Source organism: Lampris incognitus, chromosome 2 (genome assembly GCF_029633865.1).
Source record: "Lampris incognitus isolate fLamInc1 chromosome 2, fLamInc1.hap2, whole genome shotgun sequence".
In the NCBI taxonomy this organism is placed as follows: Eukaryota; Metazoa; Chordata; class Actinopteri; order Lampriformes; family Lampridae; genus Lampris; species Lampris incognitus.
Window position 1 is genome coordinate 83,834,996 of NC_079212.1, and position 26,025 is coordinate 83,861,020.

General features: G+C 44.0%; 2 protein-coding genes across 2 annotated transcripts; one reads left to right on the forward strand and one right to left on the reverse strand.

The window, feature by feature from the left end:
- On the forward strand, positions 1–7,719 carry pmela (premelanosome protein a). The gene is made up of 12 exons (XM_056300287.1): positions 1–64; positions 1,324–1,419; positions 1,511–1,657; positions 1,771–1,899; positions 4,476–4,637; positions 4,743–5,027; positions 5,181–5,963; positions 6,488–6,670; positions 6,805–6,907; positions 7,077–7,282; positions 7,374–7,464; positions 7,578–7,719. The coding sequence occupies exons 1-12, from the start codon at positions 1–3 to the stop codon at positions 7,717–7,719; spliced, it is 2,391 nt and encodes a 796-aa protein (XP_056156262.1).
- A 3,390-nt stretch (positions 7,720–11,109) lies between these two features.
- On the reverse strand, positions 11,110–16,619 carry LOC130106900 (tubulin alpha chain-like). Its single transcript, XM_056273210.1, has 4 exons — positions 16,542–16,619; positions 13,908–14,130; positions 12,545–12,693; positions 11,110–12,453 (listed from the first exon to the last, which is right to left on the reverse strand). The coding sequence occupies exons 1-4, from the start codon at positions 16,542–16,544 to the stop codon at positions 11,473–11,475; spliced, it is 1,356 nt and encodes a 451-aa protein (XP_056129185.1). The 5' UTR covers positions 16,545–16,619; the 3' UTR covers positions 11,110–11,472.
- Positions 16,620–26,025: the final 9,406 nt, after the last annotated feature.

Consider the following 26,025-nt stretch of genomic DNA (forward strand, 5'->3'; position numbering starts at 1 on the left):
ATGAGCACGTTAACACTGCTGCTGCTGCTGCTCGTCTTGGCTGTTGCTTCTGAAACTGCAGCGAGTGAGTACATCTTCCAACTGTTTGCCAAACTTGGATCAAACTTGTGGTTGTGTGTTTGCTTTGCTTATTGTCCAATTCTGTGACAATTTCCTCAATTTCAGTTTTCTAAATGCAATTATGTCCGATAAGCCCACGTCAGAAGAGTCATGCTCTCGTTGCACTTCCATTCTGAGCATGCCTTCTGAGGCCAGCACCGCAGCTCGGCACATTTCTGCCAGAGGCTGCGTGGCAGATTGCTTTTAAGTGCTGTGACTGATGGGAACAAACTCTGCAACATCACAATCGCTCCTCATTTGCAATGGTGCATAGGAATCTTCATCTTCGTGTTTCTTTGTGTGATGTTTTTGTACTCAAGTAATTGAACTGTAAATGAATTGATCTGTGATTTTACGTTAATTTCACGGCCAAAAAAAATCTATTTGCTGCAATAAATCAGTTTTTGAAAAAAATCTACACCAGCCAAATATTTGCTTGGTCATATAATTCAAAGTTCATTGCATTTGTTTCCCTTTTTGCCGATGATGTGGGACTATGTGGCTTTTAGCTTATTGCTCAGTGGGATGTGGAGTGATGGAATGTAAAGAAAGTACTCTGACATAACTGTCACAAGTTCCCAAATCACTGGCTGAGTGAGAGACTCCCCCAACGCGTGAGAGCTCTTATTCATCCAGTTGGGATTACTGGTGTTGGTGCTCAGCTGATAGTCACATGAAAAGGATTGAGGGAGATTTTAGAGATCGTGTGACTCACCCTGCCTAGAACCCCAACATTCCTTACAACCTCTTGTCTCCACAGAAAAAATGGATCTGCTATAACTTCCATCATTATACTCATCAAAGCAGTCCTCTTGATGGTTATGCATAAAATCTGACTCTATTTTTGTAAATTCTTACATCTTTACTTCTACCAGATTGCAACTTCAGGTGTCGTTTGGCAGACTGGAACATGGTCTGGAACTGGAATAGGGGGGAAGTCCTGTTAAGTACATCAGCAAAGACAGCTTGAGTAAATCTCGCAGCTGATGGATGTGATTTTGAGGGAAATATATAGGAATACAAATTTTAACAACTTTTGATGCTTTTTTTATGCAACTTTTAATACTGAATATGCAAAGAAAATCTGTCTCGTCGTTAAATCAAATTACCCGTTGTTGTTTCACTGGAAACAGAAAACCTAATTTTCACTCACCGTTGGAAGTTTAGGAGGATATAAAGAATAATAGGATGTTTCTGATGTTTGTAGTGCTTTATTTTTTGCAGAACCTAAAAGCCAGTTCACACACTACCGTTCATGGAACTCACGTATGTATCCTGTGTGGAAAGATGGAGATTCCAGATTCAGGGACTGCTGGTCTGGTGAGTTTCTACAACTCTCACTTGCTGCAGGTGTGACATTAACTTGGTAGCAAACTCCCCAAACTCACACAGTGTGCAACCTTGTCTCCAGGTGGGCAAGTGACCTTTGACATCAGAAACGATGCACCTGTTCTGACTGGAGCCAAAGCCACCTTCAACATTGACCTTCGTTTCCCACCAAACCAGACAGTGCTGGCTGATGGGCAGGTGGTCTGGGCCCGTAACTGCAGTGTTGATGGTACCCCAACTTCTCAAACCGTTTTACCCCACTGACCCTTCTTAACAGCTGTGCTCGTCCCGTGTTTAATTGTAAAAGGCTGACGCATGTTCCCCGGCCCTGCTGGTTTTCAGGGAGACGGTATCAAGAGGGTCAGGCTGTCTACCAGGACGCTGACTGGAATGGAGTCTTCCCCGATGGCTCATCATTCAACAGGGGGCAGAACAAGAAGCCCCAGTACGTGTTCGTCTGGAAGACATGGGGTAATTATTCTTTTGAGATTTTTGAGTCTCTTTGAAACTCAGGTTGCCCCTCTATTACATTATCGCATTCTTATCATTATCGCATTACAGTTGGTTTGTTTTTGGCTTTTTGTAACATACAATGAGTTGTAATGAATTTTGTGTGCATTTTAAGTTTTTTGTCCTCTCTGGCAGTGGCGCCCCCAGAAATGTTTCATAGGGGGGGCCAAATGGGGCCACTGAAAATCTTGGGGTGGCACACCAAAACCAAAAGCCATGACTGAATTTCAGGAATTCTATGCTGCTGTTGTAGTATACTGTATAGGCTAGTTGAAAACTGTCAACATGAGAGTTAAGAAACATATACATTATGATTTAAATGAACAGCACCTAATGTAAGATATCAGAGAGAAGCATATTATGCATAATCAGATGCATATGCGATTCGTGGCTGGGGGGGCAGCGGGGGGGCAGGGATAGTATCGGGGTGGCCGTGGCCACCCCTGGCCACCCCTTGGGGGCGCCACTGCTCTCTGGTGTCTAATATAAAATTCGTGTTAGATGAGGTGGTGGTTTATATCACATTATGCCTCACCGTCTTCCATGTTTTACTCTGAGTGGGTCATTCCCAATCACGTGACTTTTCATGGCCAACGAACAGCGCCGCCATGTTGGAGAGCAGCCAGGCCTTAGCGACCACCGCTAAACTGGAGTTCTCACCGTCGAGCTGCGTTTACAAGAACGACCTTTTAAGGGAAAGTGGGACAAACGTAGGGGAATAAAACACGGCCGTTGTGACCCACTCTGCGAAAAGCAGTTTGCGAAATACATTTGACAAAGTTCTGGCCTAACAGAAATTAACCACAGTAAACATGGACCCACGACAGCTGTAGTGTACGACTCAAGCCGCGGGACACGTTCTGCCCCTCTGACTGTCCAGAACACGTCCAGCGACACGGATCCATATGCCGCCGCCCCCCAACATGGCGGCTGCGCTGCCGTCACGTCATATGTGACGTAACATGAGACTAACCCCATACCTTCCAGTTAAGATCCATATTAATAAAAGCAAGAATGGCAATGTAACCGGTTATTTTCTTGCCCGGTGCGGGATTCGATACGAGGTGTACTGCACCACAAGGCGACATCACTAACTGCACCACAAAGCGACGTCACTAACTGCTCGGCTAAAGAGTCAGGCCCGTTAGCTAGGGACTAACGTGTCATATTAGTAGTTTACAGTAATAATCAAAATATCATCATGAACTTACTACTACTACTGTATTCATCATCACCATCATCATCATCATCACCACCACCACCACGTTTTTTATTAGCACTATTGTATTTGTAGTGTCATGTTTTATGCAGTTTACATTGAGATTGGTTGGATGTTTCCATAATAGCTTCCCAAAAACCCTTCAGTGTTGACAAAGTCCATCCTGCATGTATTTACCCAACTTCCCCTCGGGGATGAATAAAGTATTCTGATTCTGGTTTAGGTCGATATCGATAAAGATGATGTGGGCTTTTCGAAGGTGATCATCTAAGTTTCCACCCATTTTGTACTTTTAGTTTCAATCATACTGTAGCGAATTCGGGGGACAACGGAGCGACCGTAAGGCCATCGGAAGCGTAGGCGCCCTGAGGCGTGAAGGAGCTGATATGCTTAAGCGCGGGGTTCGCTTCCCGAAGGAGGGGGGGTAGTGTAACGTGCATGGATAACAAGACACGCTGGCTCGCGGGTCTGACCTTTTAGTCGAGCGGTTAGCGATGTCTCCTGCGGTGCGGCGATACGGGTTCGCTTCCCGGCCGCGGCAGTTCCTGTGGTTGCGTTGTCCCCCGAATTCGCTACAATACTGTCTAAAGTGAATTTGACCGTGTGGCAGTTTTGTTGTGTGACGTCTCACCCATGATGACGAGGCAAAAAATAAATGAATAAACCACTGTTCGGTAAGTGAGGAACTTGAGTATGAGACTGTGCATAAGGCACAGTGGCTGATATTGCCGGATATTGACAATACCTTTACCAAACTACAGACACAAACAGAAAAATCAACATGTTTTTTCGGTTAACCATCTGTTGTCTTACGGGTCGAAATGACCCATAAGAGTGTGTAACGGCAGGGAAAAGACTCTAAATGATCTTTATTCAACCTGAAATGTGATGACGTTTCCTAGAGGGACCCCAAATTTAGCAACAGTGAAACACTGTTTTGTTCATATTTCCACGAAAGCCGTACACCAATAGGGTACTAAGATTGTCTTAGGGTCACGTGTGACCCTAAGACATGTGTGGGTCATGTGACCCTATAAAAACGAGGGGTGTCCACTGATTAAATGCAGTCTTTCTGCACCGTGAATAGGGAAAATCCAGATAGTCACACAGTTTGTGATGAATGACAGGTTGTTTCTTCGTGCAAAATAGAGTTGGGGTTTAAAATTAAATTACGTGGCTTTAATGTAGAGGTTTAATGAAGGCGGGTCATAGATGACACTTAAGACAAGGGCAGTATACACAATGTATGGACAACACAAGGGTTAACGCAACTGAAATTCACTTCAAAAACTGTGAAAATGTTATTGCTCTATCCAAGGTCGTTACTGGCAGGTGGCAGACGGGCCCTCCTCCTCGCTCACTATCGGTACAGACAACGTCCCCCTGGGCTCCTACAACATGGAGGTGGTCATCTACCACTGCCGTGGCCAGGACAAGTTCATTCCTCTTGGCTACGCGTCCACAGTGTTCTCGATCACAGGTGACCACATCAAACCATTCTTTGACTGGAGTATTAAAATAAGAATAAATGATTCTGATTCTGATCTGATGATATCAGCTAAACATCTGTTGTCTCTACCATCAGACCAAATTCCTTTCACTATATTACTTGCCCAAGTCAACGATGTCAACCAGAATGACCAGAGCTTCATCCAGAACCGAGCTATAGCTTTCAGTGTCAAGCTACACGACCCCAGCCAGTACCTAAGTGACTCAGATATCACCTTCAACTGGGACTTCGGCGACAACAGTGGAACTTTGATCTCAAGGGAGCATACTGTCACACACACATACCTCTCACTGGGCACCTACAAGCCTCAGGTGGTCCTAACGGCAAGCATCCCGAATGGCTGTGCAAACCCCACTGCTGGTGAGATTTGATTTTCTTTTGTTTTGTTTTGTTCATACATTATCATATTACATCTGCTTGATTACTATCTATCAAAGGCTACAAAGATGCTAAACATCTACAGATGCTGAAAAGACCGAAAAGATGCTAGCAATTCTTCTTACCTATCTCCAGTTGTTCCAGTGGACGCCTCTGCTGTTCCAGAGGTAGTTGTGATTGCCTCCACCCCGGGAGCAGCCCTGACAGCCGACCCACCGGCACCAAACCAGGAGGGAGGTACCACTGCTCCTGATGTGCCTGTTTCTGAATCTGTTCCAATTGATGACCTCTCACTTGCTGCTTCTGTGCAGCCTGCCAAGGGAGCAGCAGGCGTGGATGATGGAGCTGCAGTAGCTAATCTGGATGCGGAGGGGGTGGAAGTGGCTTCGGTGGCCCCTGCGGTAGAGGATGCAGCAGCTGTTACAGTGGCAGTGGTCCCTGCCATCGTCGCCACCGTGGCAGACACAGCTGCTGCGCCAGGGGAGTTAGATGTTATTGCAGACGAGCCCAGCACAGCAGTGGCAGATTCGGCCACTGCCGCTTCTGTTATCCCTGCAACCGAAGAGCCAGCTGAGGTCAACGAAGCTGCTACAGACGCAAATGTGGCTGTTATCGACACTGCTGTTTCAGGCAACCCTGTTGCAGATGCGGAGGAAGCCACAGTTGACCTTGGAGCCACAGCCTCTCCGGAGGTCCCCGATGCTGCCACTGTTGCTCCCTCAGCAGAGGTCGCTGTAGTGCAGGAGCTTGATGCTGCTGCAGAGGTTGTCCAGGCTGAGGCAGAAGTTCCAGTTGAGAATACTGTTGTTCCTGCTTCCACCGAGAACGCAGCTGTTGCCGAGGCAGCCGCTGCTGACCCTGCTGCTGATGCTGAAACAGAAGTGGTGGAAACAGTCAACGAGGTTCCACCTGCTGCAGGTTGACCTTTGATGATCTCTAAAATGCCGCCGTCATTTTGAGGATCTCAGACTACGTCTTGATCCATTTAGTTTTGCTTTAGAGTTCTATGTTGTTGAAGGTACAATATCAATTGAAATGTAATGAAAATGGTTGCGCTGCCAGCAAAACGCAAACCACAGGATTGGAAGGTGCTCTCACTCTCAAATTAATCGAGAGGTATTTCAATACAAGTACGAACATCAAAAACAGCCAAATTCGAATGTCTAACGTTTCCTGAGGCTGTAAAAGGTAAAGATCTGAGTAAAACAAGCCCATATTTTTAGATGCCATCGGTTGAGAAAGACACAAAATGCTTATTTTCAATCTAAAGCTCAAACTCTTCAATTATACGGTCAAATAAATCACGGGTTGGGCCTTTAAATTGGCTAATCTCACACCTTTGATGGAATGTTATCTGAGGATGTATTTGTGGAATGATCTTAACAGCAGTCTTGGTGCTGATACACCATGCTGTAATTGGTTGTCTCTTCCTCGTTCAGGAGAACCTGCAGCCGCTGAGGAGACGGTTGCGGCTGAAGGGGAAACAGAAGCAGCAGTGGAAGTTGAGGCAAATACCAACCCGGCGCAGGTTGCTCTGGTTTTGGTAAAAAGACAAGCTCCAGCGTTGACGGCTGACTGCATGGTGTACCGTTACGGCTCGCTGGCCACCTCCGTGGAAATTGTCCGTGAGTCATGACAGTTTGTTCGCAATACATGATAGGCCTACTCTGATAACCCGCCCGCCACAATTCCGTTATGATAGAAAGTGTGGTTTCAACAGTGACCAGCCCGTCCCTCTTCTCTTGAATTTACCATGCAGAGGGTATCGAGAGTGCAGAAATTGTTCAGGTGGCCAGTGTCGTGTCTCTGACAACTGAAGTGGAGCAAAATGCTGTGGACCTCACCATCACCTGTCAAGGGAGGTAAGAAGACTGACCACAGCCATATGTAGTGTATCCGCAGGAGCGTTTTAGCTTTAGACCATAATAACATGCATGCAAGCGTAATTCTTTTATTATGCACAGCTAGCAAACTCCTGTTCATATCTGGCCAGGACTCTGCTCATTATCTCAATACATTTGCATCCTTCAGTCTGCCAAATGAAGTTTGCACTGTCATTTCGGATGCTGACTGTATCACACCCATGGAGACAGTGTGCAACGCTGCCATTCCATCTCCAGACTGCCAAATGATCCTCCGCCAGTTCTTCAACGACTCGGGAGTATTCTGCATCAACGTCTCTCTGACCAATGACGTCAGCCTCGCTGTGGCAAGTGCCAGAGTCAGCGTGACAGTAGGTGGGCAAGAGATCTGTCTTACAAGTCCGCAAGATTCACTGATCTGAGATCTCTGCTACTACTTTTCGTCACGTGTGTGCTACGTTTACAGGTCCGAGTGGTTCCCCAGCCGGCACTGTAGCTGCAGTCTTGGGCGTCTCTGCTCTCGCGTTTCTTGTTGGTGCTATTGCTCTGATGTACAGGTGAGTGTAGAACGCACCCCTGTGTGTTAATACAGCAGGACAGTAACACGTTTTGACTTGTAGGGAAGGCAGGTGAGCTGAACTGAGGTCCTCTCGTTCGTATTTCTAAACAGGCGATTTAAGCAGTACCAGCCCCTGAGAGAAGACCACCAGGGCGGCTCCACAGTCACATCAGTGCCTCTGTTGTTGTGGAACCTGCTGAGCCGACAGTCACCGGGGGAGAGCCGCCCGCTGCTGCAGGGGCGAGTTGTGTAACCGTTACAGCCAGCATCAGCATCACCGACGAGCACGTTGGCTTTACACACTCATCTAAATACTCCACCAACCGGTCCCCGGCGTCCAAGGACCAGGAGGATGCTGTTTCCATTGCAACCAGACTCAACAGCACGCGCTCACCCACGGGCTCCTGAAAATCTTCTGCTCGTTGTGTTTAATTGGAATGAAATCCTGTATACTCCTGTACAAGCAGCTGGAAACCACCCCTGTAACCCATGTCATGTTACACAACGATGACACCTCCCAGTAGACACACCACCACTCCATGTCATGTTACACAACAGTGACACCTCCCAGTAGACACACCACCACTCCATGCCATGTTACACAACAGTGACACCTCCCAGTAGACACACCACCACTCCATGCCATGTTACACAACGGTGACACCTCCCAGTAGACACACCACCACTCCATGTCATGTTACACAACGGTGACACCTCCCAGTAGACACACCACCACTCCATGTCATGTTACACAATAGTGACACCTCTCAGTAGACACACCACCACTCCATGTAATGTTACACAATAGTGACACCTCCCAGTAGACACACCACCACTCCATGTCATGTTACACAACAGTGACACCTACCAGTAGACACACCACCACTCCATGTAATGTTACACAACAGTGACACCTCCCAGTAGACACACCACCACTCCATGTCATGTTACACAATAGTGACACCTCCCAGTAGACACACCACCACTCCATGTAATGTTACACAATAGTGACACCTCCCAGTAGACACACCACCACTCCATGTCATGTTACACAATAGTGACACACCGCCACTCCATGTCATGCTACACAATAGTGACACACCTCCCAGTAGACACACCACCACTCTATATAATGTTACACAATAGTGACACCTCCCAGTAGACACACCACCACTCCATGTCATGTTACACAACGGTGACACCTCCCAGTAGACACACCACCACTCCATGTCATGTTACACAATAGTGACACCTCCCAGTAGACACACCACCACTCTATGTAATGTTACACAATAGTGACACCTCCCAGTAGACACACCACCACTCTATGTAATGTTACACAATAGTGACACCTCCCAGTAGACACACCACCACTCCATGTAATGTTACACCATAGTGACAAACCTTCCAGTAGACACACCACCACTCCATGTCATGTTACACAATAGTGACACCTCCCAGTAGACATACCACGACTCCATGTCATATTACACAATAGTGACACCTCCCAGTAGACACACCACCACTCCATGTCATGTTACACAATAGTGACACCTCCCAGTAGACACACCCCCACTCCATGTCATGTTACACAATAGTGACACCTCCCAGTAGACACACCACCACTCCATGTCATGTTACACAATAGTGACACACCACCACTCCATGTAATGTTACACAACGGTGACACCTCCCAGTAGACACACCACCACTCCATGTCATGTTACACAATAGTGACACCTCCCAGTAGACACACCACCACTCCATGTCATGTTACACAACGGTGACACCTCCCAGTAGACACACCACCACTCCATGTCATGTTACACAATAGTGACACCTCCCAGTAGACACACCACCACTCTATGTAATGTTACAAAATAGTGACACCTCCCAGTAGACACACCACCACTCCATGTAATGTTACACAATAGTGACACCTCCCAGTAGACATACCACGACTCCATGTCATGTTACACAATAGTGACACCTCCCAGTAGACACACCACCACTCCATGTCATGTTACACAATAGTGACACCTCCCAGTAGACACACCCCCACTCCATGTCATGTTACACAATAGTGACACCTCCCAGTAGACACACCACCACTCCATGTCATGTTACACAATAGTGACACACCACCACTCCATGTAATGTTACACAACGGTGACACCTCCCAGTAGACACACCACCACTCCATGTCATGTTACACAATAGTGACACCTCCCAGTAGACACACCACCACTCCATGTCATGTTACACAATAGTGACACCTCCCAGTAGACACACCACCACTCCATGTAATGTTACACAATAGTGACACCTCTCAGTAGACACACCACCACTCCATGTAATGTTACACAATCGTGACACCTCCCACTAGACACACCACCACTCCATGTAATGTTACACAACAGTAACACACCTCCCAGTAGATACACCACCACTCCATGTCATGTTACACAATAGTGACACCTCCCAGTAGACACACCACCACTCCATGTAATGTTACACAATAGTGACACACCTCCCAGTAGACACACCACCACTCCATGTCATGTTACACAATAGTGACACCTCCCAGTAGACACACCACCACTCCATGTAATGTTACACAATAGTGACACCTCCCAGTAGACACACCACCACTCCATGTAATGTTACACAATAGTGACACACCTCCCAGTAGACACACCACCACTCCATGTCATGTTACACAATAGTGACACACCTCCCAGTAGACACACCACCACTCCATGCCATGTTACACAATAGTGACACACCTCCCAGTAGACACACCACCACTCCATTCTTCAGCTAAACAGAACCAAGAACTCCCCTGTTGAATGAAGTATACAGTACGAGTGGAAGTAACCGCAGTGAAATGAAAGGGGCCAGGTCACCTGACGACTCTCGTGTATCTTACACTGTCTCACTTGTTACTCGAGTGTATTTATTTTGACCTTTGTTACTTGGCAGCACTTGTGGACTATAGGAACCATAGTAATTTATTTCATCTTTTTTGGCCTTTTGAAGAATCAACTGTAACATCTTGTGGCAACATTTATAATTTCAATTACTAGCCCGGTGTAAATCTGAAGGACTAACATCACTGCTCTTCCTGTGTGTGGAAAAGTGGAATAAAGTGGAGTCTTAACCACCCTGTTTTTTACCAGCCTTCATTTCCTTGTCTTTTCTTTTTTGATATATTTTATTAACGCCTGTGGGGCAATTCTTCTCTGCATGTAACCCATGCTAGCTGTGCAGCATCCAGGGACCAACTCCAGTTCATCTTGCCATGCCTTGCTCAGGGGCACAGACAGGAGTATTAACCCTAACATGCATGGGTTTTTGATGGTGATTTTTTTAATGTGATATTCAAATGGTGCCACGAGCATTTGTACTCTTTCACATTTAATATCCCCTAAACATCATTGATTTAGGTAAACAGCTCACAATTCCTTACTTTGTTATAATAAAGTCATGAAAAAACGTTTTTTTAACTTCAGTAACATGTACTATATCAAGTATTCTGTAGCATGTACTATATCAAGTCATACTGCAAAGGAATTTTACTACTAGTATTAAAATACCTTTTTTTTGTCCGGATTAGAGGCACAGAGGCAACAGTGGTGAAGATTCTCAAATCATTTATTGCATATTACAGAAGATGTCCAACACTGTACGATAACCAAGTCATGACATGAATATTATAACATGACACGGATGTGATCACCGCCCATTAGTCACCTACTGGTTGTAAATGTCTAGGAAGTCTAATGTTACTTTACTGGCCAGCAAATGTCAACACAAATTATCAGCTGATCAGCAATAAACGAAGAAAATCAACTGGTGAAATCGCCTTTCTTTTAATGATCCTCTCCCTCTTCTTCTCCTCCAACAGAATCAACACCCACCCCTTCATCATGGCGAGCAAATGTCAACACTACTACTATCAACTGATCAGCGATAAACGAAAATCAACTGGGGTGATTAATTTCTTTTAATACTCCTCTCCCTCTTCTTCTCCTTCTCCTTCAATGGAGTCGACACCCACCTCTTCATAATCTTTCTCTAGGGCAGCCATATCCTCTCTAGCCTCAGAAAACTCCCCCTCCTCCATGCCCTCACCTACGTACCAGTGCACAAAGGCACGCTTGGCATACATCAAGTCAAACTTGTGGTCAAGACGGGCCCAGGCCTCTGCGATTGCAGTGGTGTTACTCAGCATGCAGACGGCCCTCTGGACCTTAGCCAGATCGCCACCAGGTACTACGGTGGGGGGCTGGTAGTTAATGCCAACTTTGAAACCAGTGGGACACCAGTCCACAAACTGGATGGTGCGTTTTGTTTTAATGGTGGCAATGGCAGCATTGACGTCTTTGGGGACAACATCGCCACGGTACAGTAAACAGCAAGCCATGTACTTGCCATGACGCGGGTCGCATTTCACCATCTGATTGGCTGGCTCAAAGCAGGCGTTTGTAATCTCAGACACCGAGAGCTGCTCATGGTAAGCTTTCTCAGCAGAGATGACGGGAGCATATGTAGCGAGGGGGAAGTGGATACGGGGGTAGGGCACTAAGTTGGTTTGGAACTCCGTCAGATCGACGTTTAGAGCACCATCGAAACGGAGGGAGGCTGTGATGGAGGACACAATCTGACTGATCAGCCTGTTAAGGTTGGTATAAGTAGGACGCTCAATATCGAGGTTCCTCCGACAGATGTCGTAAATAGCCTCATTATCTACCATGAAAGCACAATCGGAGTGCTCCAGGGTGGTGTGGGTGGTCAAGATGGAGTTGTAGGGTTCCACTACAGCGGTGGACACCTGGGGAGCTGGGTAGATAGAGAACTCGAGCTTTGACTTTTTGCCATAGTCAACAGACAGGCGCTCCATCAGCAGAGAGGTAAAGCCAGAACCGGTGCCACCTCCGAAGCTGTGGAACACAAGGAATCCCTGGAGACCTGTGCACTGGTCAGCCTAAGTAGAGAGAATCGAAGCTTCGTTATTACAGCCAAATTAAATGACCAAACATTCACAAAATATATTTTAAACTTTGGAGGATACACACCAGCTTGCGGATCCTGTCTAGAACTAGATCAATGATCTCTTTGCCAATGGTGTAATGCCCACGGGCATAGTTGTTGGCTGCATCCTCCTTCCCAGTGATCAACTGCTCAGGATGGAAGAGCTGGCGGTAGGCTCCAGTACGTACCTCATCTGGAAAAAGAAGGCAGTTTTTCCTTTTATCAAGGAGGTGAAATTATTCCACCCTCAAATTGTGTGACAGATGACATTCCATAATGTAATACCCCAGTATCTACCCCTTTCTGCTTTACATTTGTCCATTTTAAGTTATCAGGTAATACAGCTCTTCGCCATGGTAACCAAAGATAGAACTACGAGACAGGTAGAAGTGAGTTTGGAGAAGCAAAATTTGTTGTGGCTAATGTTGCCTTCACATTACCGGTGGAAAAGCAACAGGCTACAAATAATTTCCAATGGACGTCAGTGACGTGAAGTACATGTACACCCAACCTACAGCAGTGATGGGCATGAGGAGCTTCAAAATAAAGTTGAGCTGGCTTCAGCTTACTTCAGTGCTCAACCAATCACAATTTTGAGAAAGGTTTTTCATCATTTCTCCTCTCTCCTGAAAGTTCTTGGTTCTGCCTAAACCTGCCTATTAGGAGCTCAGTGAAATGCTCTTGTCCCAGGGTGGCGGGGATGCAGCTAGCAAAAAAAGTTTACAGGGTTTTCTCTTGCAGCCTTCCCGAAGATTAACAACACGTACATTGTTGCTTCGACGGAAGTTTTCCAGTTGGTCAACTTTCTAAAAACAAAATTTCCTTATTCAACTTGATAACACGAGAGCCCAGCTCCCCTAACCGGTCCTCCGCCTCGGCTACGCAGGAGCTCAGCTTATCCAGCAGTTTTCAGTCCAGAGATGGACTGATTAGTTTCTGCGGTTTTAGAGTCGAGTTTACTGGAGAGGGCTTGATTACCGTTTCTTATCTCTTCAAGAATAAGTGCATCTCCTCTGCTAAAGTGTTCCTGCGCTGCCGTCATTATGCGAGCTCCTTGGTCACCAGTCCCGGTAATAGTTTTCTCTGCAGATGTTGGAAATTTGCTCACTAGCTGACTTAAGTGGTTTGTTCCTTGGTCTCAAGGGCATACTGCAGCTGTCCGACCGAATTAAAAGTGGGTTTGGGTGTTTACAAAGGTTTTAAAATGAACTTGCTTGGAGAGCACCTGGGATAGCATGTATCTAGCTTCGCTGCATTACGTGACCCCCAAGTCAATTTCTTTTCGCCTTTTTTTTTCTCCTAAATAAGGTTTTAGCAGATTTGGATGTCATTTGATTATTAGACTGCAAGGTCTGTATGAACCAATAACCAAATAACAGATCAAAAGAATAGACTAACCGATCTTACCAATGACAGTTGGCTCCAGGTCTACAAACACAGCTCTGGGTACATGCTTGCCAGCTCCAGTCTCACTGAAGAAGGTGTTATAGGAGTCATCGCCTCCTCCAATGGTCTTATCACTGGGCATCTGTCCATCTGGCTGGATGCCATGTTCCAGGCAGTACAGCTCCCAGCATGCATTGCCAATCTGGACACCAGCCTGACCTACATGGATAGAGATGCACTCACGCTAAAAGTGCAGAGGGAAGCAAAATCAGAGTGTTACAAAGCTGCGGCTAGCAGGTTTCTTCAAGTAGCTGACATAGCTGCTGTCATATTTAATGTGACAATTGTACTTATGTCAAGAGCAGCTTGCTGTAAAAAAACAACAAAAAAAACAAATTAGATATGATTTCTGCAACTACTGAATGTCATTTCCAAGTCAGAATTTTAAAACTGCACTCGTCTTTTGGATCATTAATCCAAACATAAAGATGTACTAAGCAAGTAAAGGAAGTAAACTGGTGGTTTGATGCCAAATTTCAGTTTTAACAATCCAAGTGCATGTGATTAAAACAATGACAAGTATGCATGCCTGTGGGCAGTTAATTTAAGTTATAGGTCATAACTGTGTCACACAATGATTATGTGTAGGCCAATGAAATTAGTACACTACTAATGAAAATGCAATTGCCTTAACCAATTCTAAAAGGGTAATAAAAATCAGCAGTTCTTAATAATTTATTCACTTCAGTCCTGAATTTATCAAATGACAGTTTTAATCAAGTTGTTACTGCATCCATCCTCAAATTTTAGTGCAGCGCAGCATTGTTTAAAAAATGGCATTCTCTCGGTTTAGTAAAAGGAAATTGATTTCGACGTGAAAAAAAAATGTTATGACGCACTTTGAACGGGGAGAGCTGGAAGCAGTCAGACCGGAGGAGGAAGTGACGTTGACTTTTTGATTTTAGCACAGGCTGGGTTGTGGCTAGATGGGGTACAGCCACGGACAGAGGTGATGTAAAATCTCGCAAAATATATATATTTTTTAAAAAGATAATGAATTTATTTTGATTTTATGATCTGTTATATTACAGTCTATAAATTAATAAATTATTATGTTGATATGATCTGATGTTTTTGTATATTGTGGAGAGCATGACATGCAATGCCATCCCTACCATCTGAAGGAAAGAGCCGAACCAAAGATACTTATACGTCTGACTCTGGCTGAACCATGCAAGGTATGGCAGTATGTGCAGATATCGGATGGTAATCAATTTAGGACTGTTTTACTTCGAAAGACCACATTAGGCATGTAACTAGCAGGACAAATGTTTGGTTATATGGTGTCCATGCACTGGCGATGAATCTGATACGCTGCAGTTTATTTACCGCCCCTCAGTCCTGGCGGAGCGTGGCAAACAGAATTAACATTTTAAATATAATGTTGGTCTCTATGGATAAATAGCTAGTGTCGCAGACACTAGCTAACGTTAGCTACCGCTTTATAGACTTTGCGCAGCGAGATTTTGCGTCACTTCCGTCCGTGGCTGTACCCCATCTAGCCACAACCGGTAGGCTGTGCAATTTGTCCCACTTTAATCCGAGCGGGACGTACTACGTCCTTGGCTTTTCATTTCTGCATATTTCAATGAAATGCGAACTCCGCCGGCCATGTACAAGCCACTAGCAGAGCAGGTGTATCTGAATCAAATACCGGTTTACTGCGCCTATCCACGCACCTTGTATGGTGTGGTGGTCGTGCTTTCTTACATCCCTCTCTGCTGAAGGTGAATTCCAGTCAGTCCACCATTTCATATTGCACGTGTCCCTGCTCTGTTGCAGGCCCCGCCACAAATAAGACGTCTCCAATCTTCACTTTTCACTTGGTTAAAAAAACAACAAACGACCAATATTCTTTGGCGCAGCAAAAAGAAACGAGTGAGCGGCGCGTTTTAGAAAACGGAACCTTTAAAACAAAAGCAATCAATAAACGGGCCGAAACCCGCCCGCCTCTGGTACTGATCCAGGCAACTTGGGTCCTTATCCGGTCAGCCGCACAGAAAGTGCCGCATTCTTCCAGGGCTTGCTGGCTCGCTGCGGAGGGGGCTGTCTAGAACGTTCCAGCACATGCCCGCCGCCACCTGAAGCCCACATGAACTGAGCCAACACTGACACCATCCTGCACAAAACGAGCCTGTGAAATACCCCCAACACCCAGCTATGCTTCGGAAACCCTTTTCACGACCAGAACCCGGGCGACGCCGGAGGTTACGACGATGGCCGGCGGCTGGATAAGCCAGCGGGCTTCGGCGTCGACTCACGGCCGTTTTAAACGGCTTATCGGCCGTTTCCATCAGATTTGTAGTGTTTTACGAGTCGGATTGACTATAGTTGACTTGACGCTCCGCGGCTCGGCGAGGTCTGTCCACACGTACCCCAGTACCGCGGTACCCAGACCCGGCAGAACAGGCTCGAGCATCCCGCCACCCCCGGCGGAATGCGCGGTTGGCATAACGGAAGGATGGACGGAGCTTCTGTAATGCCGGACCGTTAGCTAGTGCGCGACCACCGTCGCTCTGCGTGGCGGCTGCCCAGCGATGACGGTTTGCTCTTACAGAAAAGAGCTGATTTCACCATAAAATCTGCCTTACTTACCATTTTGAACACAGCAGGTTAAGAAAGGTGCGGGGGGGGGGATAAATTCAAGTTACCCTGTCCGACGGTTAAGGGTCGATGTAGTAACTACTGATGAACGGAGAGCTGCGTCAGTATTTATAGTCACAGCGAGTCGGGTTGCCAGGTCGGACACCCCGTTTCCAGCACACTCGGTACAAAGTGCAACTGAATTAGGAATTTTGTCAGGAAACTAAGAAATTTAATCAATGGCAGCTTCATCTAACGTAAGAGCAAAACAGATCCTTCTGTGTATATAGATTCATGTGCGGATAAAATGGGTTCTGTCCGAACGCTGTAGTGTGTACTGTATATAGTACACACTTCTATATTAAAATGTTAGTAAGCAGTACACACTTCTATATTAAAATGTTAGAAGTTTGGAAAAAATAATATATGCTACAAATGCCTAGATGTATGCTATTGTCGCCCAAAAATATCTAATATGGATCAACTGGGCACAACTCCGGAAGAAAAATGGCGACTTTATGTGGTTACCATGGCGATACGGAGGACAGCCCAAAATTTCTCTACCAAGATGGCGGACATTGAACTGATTCAACAGCCTTTGAAATGCAAGTTTGTTCTACAAGGTTTGTTTCTGGTTGTGGTATACTGACTACCTGTTCATATTATACTTACAGTGGCTTGCAAAAGTATTCATACCCCTTGAACTTTTCCACATTTTGTCACATTTCGACCACAAACATAAATATATTTTATTGGAATTTTATGTGAAAGACCAACACAAAGTGGCACACAATTGTGAAGTACAAAGAAAATTATACATGATTTAAAAAAAAAAAAAATTAAAACTGAAAAGTGCGGTATGCAAAAGTATTCAGCCCCCCTGAGTCAATACTTTGTGGAACCGCCTTTTGCTGCAATTACAGCTGCAAGTCTTTTGGGGTATGTCTCTACCAGCTTTGCACATCTAGAGACTGAAATTTTTGCCCATTCTTCTTTGCAAAACAGCTCAAGCTCAGTCAGATTAGATGGAGAGCGTTTGTGAGCGGCAGTTTTCAGATCTTGCCACAGATTCTCAGTTGGATTTAGGTCTGGACTTTGACTGGGCCATTCTAACACATGAATATTTTTTGTTTTAAACCTTTCCATTGTAGCCCGGGCTTTATGTTTAGGGTCGTTTTCCTGCTGGAAGGTGAACCTCCGCCCCAGTCTCAAGTCTTTTGCAGACTCCAACAGGTTTTCTTCCAAGATTGCACTGTATTTGGCTCCATCCATCTTCCCATCAACTCTGACCATCTTCCCTGTCCCTGCTGAAGAGAAGCACCACCAGAGCATGATGCTGCCACCACCATGTTTGACAGTGGGGATGGTGTGTTCAGAGTGATGTGCAGTGTTAGTTTCCCGCCACACATAGCGTTTTGCATTTAGGCCAAAAAGTTGAATTTTGGTCTCATCTGACCAGAGCACCTTCTTCCACATGTTTGCTGTGTCCCCACATGGCTTCTGGCAAACTGCAAACGGGACTTCTTATGGTTTTCTTTTAACAATGGCTTTCTTCTTGCCACTCTTCCATAAAGGCCAGATTTGTGCAGTGCACGGCCAATAGTTGTCCTGTGGACAGATTCCCCCACCTGAGCTGTGGATCTCTGCAGTTCGTCCAGAGTCACCATGGGCCTCTTGGCTGCATCTCTGATCAGTGCTCTCCTTGTTCGACCTGTAAGTTTAGGTGGACGGCCGTGTCTTGGTAGGTTTGCGGTTGTGCCATACTCTTTCCATTTCCGGATGATGGATTGAACAGTGCTCCGTGAGATGTTCAAAGCTTGGGTAATCTTTTTATAGCCTAACCCTGCTTTAAACTTCTCCACAACTTTATCCCTGACCTGTCTGGTGTGTTCCTTGGACTTCATGATGCTGTTTGCACCCCAATATTCTCTTAACAAACCTCTGAGGCCGTCACAGAACAGCTGTATTTGTACTGAGATTGGATTACACACAGGTTGATTCTATTTAGTCATTAGGTCAACATTCGATCATTCAGCAATCATCAGGCAACTTCTGAAGGCAGTTGGTTGCACTCAGAGAAAAGGGGGCTGAATACTTTTGCACACCGCACTTTTCCTTTTTTTATTTGTAAAATTTTTTTTAAATCATGTATAATTTTCTTTGTACTTCACAATTGTGTGCCACTTTGTGTTGGTCTTTCACATAAAATTCCAATAAAATATATTTATGTTTGTGGTCATAACATGACAAAATGTGGAAAAGTTCAAGGGGTATGAATACTTTTGCAAGCCACTGTACCTGCAGTACCACCCCACACCCTAAGAAGGTACAGTTGACCCCTAGGGTTATCAAGTTGATGAGTTGAGACATACACAGATTAAGTAGTGATAACTGAAATGACAACATGTGAATCTGTAGGCTGTTCCATGAGACTGAGTAAAATCAGTAAACCCGAATCGGGTGAAACTACATCTTTTCATAAAGAACACGTTATCACACTGGTGTATATGAAGAGCAATTGGGTATGTACCAATGAATACAAGCAACTGTATTTGGCCCTGTGATGGCCTGGCGGCCTGTCCAGGGTGTCTCCCTGCATGCCGCCCAATGACTGCTGGGATAGGCTCCAGCATCCCCGCGACCCTGAGAGCAGGATAAGCGGTTCGGAAAATGGATGGATGGACCAAGAAGAAGAGAAAAAAAAACATTTGCCACGTGTCTGTAGGTTTCATTTTTCAACCCAACGTTAACTGATTTCACCACAGTTCTCCTGTGTGTGGTTGAAGGCTTGCTGAGTTGGCTGGTGTAGTGCTGAGTTGGAATGGTAATCTGTCCTTCCATGGGGCATGGTGAAATACCACTGTCACAGATATAGAAGACAGGTAAAAAGATCCCCTGGCTTTGTACTCACAAGTCTCACCAGTAAGAGAATAATTACTCTTAAAATATCAACCACATTTATAAAGCATCGGCCACGGACAGCAAAACCTTCACAGCTCATCAGTGACCTCAAATCACAAGGTGTCAAGTTAGAGATGCTCGACTGTTATTGTCAGTCAGGTACATAACACCTGGGGATCCAATGCTTAGGACACGGTCACATCAACAACCACAGAAATGTAAAGAATAAAAAGTAACAACAGGTAAAGTCACTTTCCCCTCTCACTCTCTCTCTCTGTCTCCATTAACACTCACATTACAAGCACTGGGGTGAAGCTGTAACCCTCAATCATATTACAATCATTTACATTTCCGGGTACTTCTGCCTAATTCGGTACTGTCACTTTAAGAGACCGTGATCTACGTCAGGTTTCTGGGCGGTACTCTTCTGCATTACTTCTATGCGAGCTGGCAGGTCGCCAGTCGTTTCCATGATTGCAAGCCTGAACATTTTTATTTCTTATATTAGGTAAGCATGTGTAAACCTATCAGTACCATGTGTAACATATGTTGTGTTGAATATCTTAAGTACCCTGCAAAGTAAAAGTTTAAATGTCGTGGTTCATAAATATATTTGCAATGTTGATGTGACTAGCCTATGGTTGCTAGCCTTCGCCACACTATGTGTAGCTAGCTAGCGTTAGCCACAGCATGTGAATGTAAGTCTTTGCTATGCTGTGGTTTTAGTATCTTCTAGAGGTTGATGTATTTCGGAAATGTTTACAAATGTTCACATTAGGTTTGTTTCGTTTTGTTCAGTGAGTAGAAAATATTGTTGGTGGTAATTTTCTTAATGTTAATTTCAGTCGTAGTGTGTATTTTGCAATAGCAGTTAAACTGGTGCTCTTCTGCATTACATTCTGTGCAGCTGGCAGGTTACCAGTCGTTACCCTGATTGCGAGCCAGGACATTTTTATTTCTTATATTAGCAAACTGGTGTTTGGACACGGCCCACAACCTAGCCATTAAGGTTGTGTTTTCCCGCCATTCTACGTTGGGACCGGATGTGGCCAGCAGATTCATCCGTCCTAAATCGTCCATCATTGACTGCGTAGCGCCTCCTGTTGGCGAACTGGATAAACTGTGAGCCAGGAAACACTTCACGGGTTTATTCAATTAAGACTGTTCCAGTAGCCAGCCACTTCCTGGATTTATTCATGTAAAACTTCCAGTTAAGGGCCCCAACGAGATATCCTTTTGTTTATTGTCTTGTTTATTTGGGTGTTGTGCACAACAGGGGTATTGCAGCGCTGCAACTTATCAGTGTATAATTCATACTGGTATTTTGCATTTTTTTTGTGTATTTGCGAACCATCATATGAATATTGGTACATACTGGTATTCCCTATCTACATCTATCTAAAGTATAATTCCATGCAACTCTACTTACCTTGTGCCCCGTCCAGATTATTCACACACAGTCAACTCATACTATACCTGACCTTGAGGTAAAATTCTATCCTTATTAAAGAAGGGTTACAGAACCACCAGCTGTTATCTGTCAGCTGGTATTTTTATGCTACATAGAATAGGCTGCACTTTAAATGATTAAGCCACGATGCAAATCACGTGTAGAAAATCTATTTTCTCAAGGGGTGTTTTACCCAATATTCTTGGGAAAAAAATCTTTGAAAAATGAACATATCCTTAGGAAAATAAACTAGAAAACAAATAACACATGACAATGGATTAATCAAAATCAAGAATAAATCATGTCTCAAGATAAATAAATAAAAATGTTCTCGTAGTTGACAGGAAAGAATTAAAGAAACTATATTCTTGGTTATTCAAATGTTTTGTAGAGTTTGCAGGGCTTCAGACCTCCTTTAGGGACTGTGATCGACCTGAAGACACACATCGGGCCCAGTCGGTCATTATTTCTACTCATTTTCTTGCTTTCCCCTATTTAACCAAAACCACTATGTTCAGGGCGGTCAGCTAAGTAACAAGCCCCCGAGCTGCCAACTCACTCCGTTTCTTGCAAACACAATCACAACAGATCAGAATTGCTTGAATTTGCCAGGTACAGTAGGTGCACAGTGAATCTGATATGATTGATGAGTGCGTGCACATTACAAGAGAGTTATACGAGACCACATCACGAGGTTCAGGACAAAATGTGACAAGTCTCCATCGTGTATCGTGCAAACAAACATAAAGACTTATAGTTTCTAGAGCCTGAAGTTATGACAAGGCCGTGATGGGAAGTGGCATGGTGGATGATACCAACCCCTCACTCCAAAACAATCAATATGTGATTAATAATTCACATTATTTAAACAGATTTTTCAGACTTAGAGAGCTGGTGCATTATCAGTAGATCCGCATCGCATATGCTGACACTCGTGTCTACTTTGGACCTTAAAGTGAAATGTGATCTAGGATCAACAGTCACCTTAGAGTTTATCTACCCGAAGTGTATTATTCCTGTTCACTATAATTACATCAGAAAAAGCATGTACAGTTTATTCAAATTCAATTCAAATCTTACTTTATTCAGACACATAGGTAGGTCCATATTTAAAAAAACAACAACAAAAAACAAAATAAAAACACAACACAGGACAACAACACAAAAATATAGCTAATAGCAGCTCTCAAGCCCACAGTGATTAAAAGCTGTACAGGCATTTGTTCCAGTGTTTCCAGAAACAAGAGCCGTACCTTGTGTCACCTTGTGTAGGCTCAGGTAACAGCATTATCATTACGTTCTTGGAATCAATTAATCGGCACATAAATTCCTCAACAAAGCATGAAAAGTGGGAACATTACTAGTCTCAAACACATGACCTGCACTTGTCCATCTTGGAAGCTTGAGCAAGACTCTGAAGGCATCATTATGTGCTGCCTGCAGCTTTTTCGTTGTTGCTTTGCTATAATTGCACCACAAGTGGGCAGTATAGAGTGCGGTACAGTAGGCCCTCAAAAGAGCAGTTTTAACATCATCTGTACACATATGACACGTGCGTGCCAGCATATTGGCTTGTGCATACAGTCTGCAACACTGGCGCTGCACATCATCGTCATCACATGAATCATTCCTGATGATGTGAGCCAGATATCTTACTGTGTTCACCATGGTTACTGCTTGTTCTGCCAAGAACAATGAAGGAACAGTTTAGTTGTCCAGGACAGACTCTTTTCAGAAGGAGAAACTAATCTTGAACCTGTTGGCTTTCCTTTTGTCTAGTTTCGCTTCACTTCTGCTCGATGTAAGAGGAGGTGGCGCAGATCTTACTAATGCTCCTCCTTGACCTGGAGTAACAGAGGTGTTAGAAGAAGGGCATCTGACAGTGTTGTCCTCGAGACTGGCAGATGCAGAGAAATATATCCCAAAAAAGGTGGTAAACTGCCAAATCTGGCAACACTGCAAAGACAGCAGCTGAATGCATAAATGAAAAAAATACATAGATGCATTACTACATGAAAAAATACACATTCATTATTACATGAAAATATACATAGATTCAATACTACATGAAAATACATATTCATTATTCCGTGAAAAAAATACATAGATTCATCATTACATGAAAAAAATACATAGATTCATTATTACATGAAACTACATAGATTCATTATTACATGAAAATACATAGATTCATTACTACATGAAAAAAATATAGATTCATTATTACATGAAAATACATAGATTCATTACATGAAACTACATAGATTCATTATTACATGAAAATATATAGATTCATTACTACATCAAAATACATAGATTCATTACTACATGAAAATACATAGATTCATTACATGAAAAAAATACATATTCATTACATGAAACTACATAGATTCATTATTACATGAAAATACATAGATTCATTACTACATGAAAATACACAGATTCATTACTACATGAAAATACAGATTCGTCATTACATGAAAATACATAGATTCATTATTACATGAAAATACATAGATTCGTTACTACATGAACAAATACGGATTCACTATTACATGTAAAAGGCTGCTTGTTCACCTCCCCTGCTTATAGCAGAACTCACATGTACTTAGTGGCTAACTCCACCCTGAGCACTGGTTAACAATAAAATGCCGTTTCTATTCTTCAAACATGACTAATATAGAATACTCTTTAGTAGTCATTTTGTACATACATACAAATGAAATGTACTCTGCATTTAAGCCATGCTAGCCATGTAGCACCTGGGTACGAACACCAGTTATTTCTTGCTGTTGCCTTGCTCAGGGACACAGGCAGGAGTATCAACCCTAACAGATCATCAGCAACCACATCAAAAAGAATGTATAAACATTTATTGAGAAGGTATCACATATCATATCTCATGGTGCTAAGCTTTAGGCTAAACAATGCCATATATTTTTACTAAACATGTTGACATGAGTAGTAAACCATTTCTTTGTTTGCTGAATTGAAATCTAGCTTTTTAAAATGATCAGAGTGTCAAACCAGACTGGACAAAGTGGGTGAGGACACATCATTTGTCCCATCATCAGTCTCAAATCACTTGCAGGTGTTGGCTTTCCCTGCCGGTGCTGCAGCCTGAACTCAGCTGCTGCTGATCATCTGCAAGCGAGTATAAACGCAGTAGTTGTGGGGTATAAAAGCAGTAGCTATGGACTATAAACGCAGTAGCTGTGGAGTATAAAAGCAGTAGTTGTGGAGTATAAAAGTAGTAGCTGTGGAGTATAAAAGCAGTAGCTGTGAAGTATAAAGGCAGTAGTTGTGGGTATAAAAACAGTAGTTTTGGAGTATAAAAGCAGTAGTTGTGGGTATAAAAGCAGTAGCTGTTGAGTATAAAAGCAGTAGCTGTGGAGTATAAAAGCAGTAGTTGTGGGGTATAAAGCAGTAGCTGTGGAGTATAAAAGCAGTAGCTGTCGAGTATAAAAGCAGTAGCTGTCGAGTATAAAAGCAGTAGCTGTGGAGTATAAAAGCAGTAGCTGTGGAGTATAAAAGCAGTAGTTGTGGAGTATAAAGCAGTAGCTGTGGGATATGAAAGCAGTAGCTGTGGGGTATAAAGCAGTAGCTGTGGGATATGAAAGCAGTAGCTGTGGGGTATAAAGGCAGTAGTTGTGGGTATAAAAACAGTAGTTTTGGAGTATAAAAGCAGTAGCTGTGGGTATAAAAGCTGTAGCTGTGGAATATAAAAGCAGTAGTTGTGGAGTATAAAAGCAATAGTTGTGGAATATAAAAGCAGTTGTTGTGGAGTATAAAAGCAGTTGTTGTGGACTATAAAAGCAGTAGCTGTGGAGTATAAAAGCAGTAGCTGTAGAGCAGGGGTGCCCACAATTTTTTGACTCGTGAGCTACTTTTAAAATGACCAGGTAAAATGATCTACTCATATTAAAAATAATAATAAAAATACTCAATACATGTTTTACATATATATGAACATTTATATGCAGTGTGTGTATTTATATACATGTTGTGTTACATATACAGTATTGCAATGGATTTGCATTTATATTGAACCTTACACAGGCAATAATCATACCAAGCATTTGCTACTACACTATGTTGAAATTGCATCACTGCAAGAACCTTTACAGCTGTGGTAAATAGATTTGTGATCTCTACCTCTCTACTCTGAGGATGACCTGCACTGGAGGGAGTCAGACAGGGTTGCACAGTTCGGACAGTAGCTGCTGTTAGCCAACCTCAAGCAGGCCTCCAAATGATCATCTGTCATGGTGGAACGGTATTTGGACTTGACAATCTTCATGTGAGAAAAGGCTGACTCACACAAATAAGTAGAGCCGAATAATGCCGTCAAGGAGGTTGCGCATTTCCTCATGTTTGGGTACTTGTCCTCTGTAAGTAAGTTCCAAAACTCTCCATGCGCCCTGGACTTAAGCTGAATGTCAGCCTGTACTGTCAGCATCTCATCCTCCACTGCAGACAAGTTCAGGTGAAACAGTGTTGCCATTTTTGAGGCGAGGGAATCCACCTCTGTATCTTCCCCAAATGGGTAGCACATAAATGTAGCGATTGGCTCAAGCAAAGCAAAGTCTTGAAACCGTTTGTCAAAGTCTGACCAGACATTTTCAATCTGCTCTGTGTAGCGTGCACTGTCAAGTTGTGCACACGCCCTCCCTTGCTTCTCCAGCTCTGCTGCGAGGTTTCGCAAGTTTCCCAAATCACGGCGCTGCAACTTTGAGGACAGAAGTTGCATTTTCCGTTTGAAAGCGTTAACTGAGCTGATCATGTTTACCACGCTTTTGTCTTTTCCTTGCAGCTCTAAATTAAGCTCGTTCAACATGTTGGTTAAATCAGTTAAAAACGCCAAGTCTAGCAGCCACTGATTGTCATTAAGTTGCTTGTGTTCCGCATGTTTAGTGATAAGGAGAAACTCCTTAATCTCCGGACAGAGCTCTCGAAATCTCTGCAAGAATCTCCCTCTACTAAGCCATCTCACGTCAGTGTGTAGCAAGAGGTCAGAGTATTTACAGTCGGCCTCTTCCAAATGTGTACCAAACAACTGTCTTTGAACAGACCTCGCTCGAGTAGAACAGGCGATTTTGGTTGCCACATCCATGATCTCTTTCATGTTTAGCATTTTTGCGCATA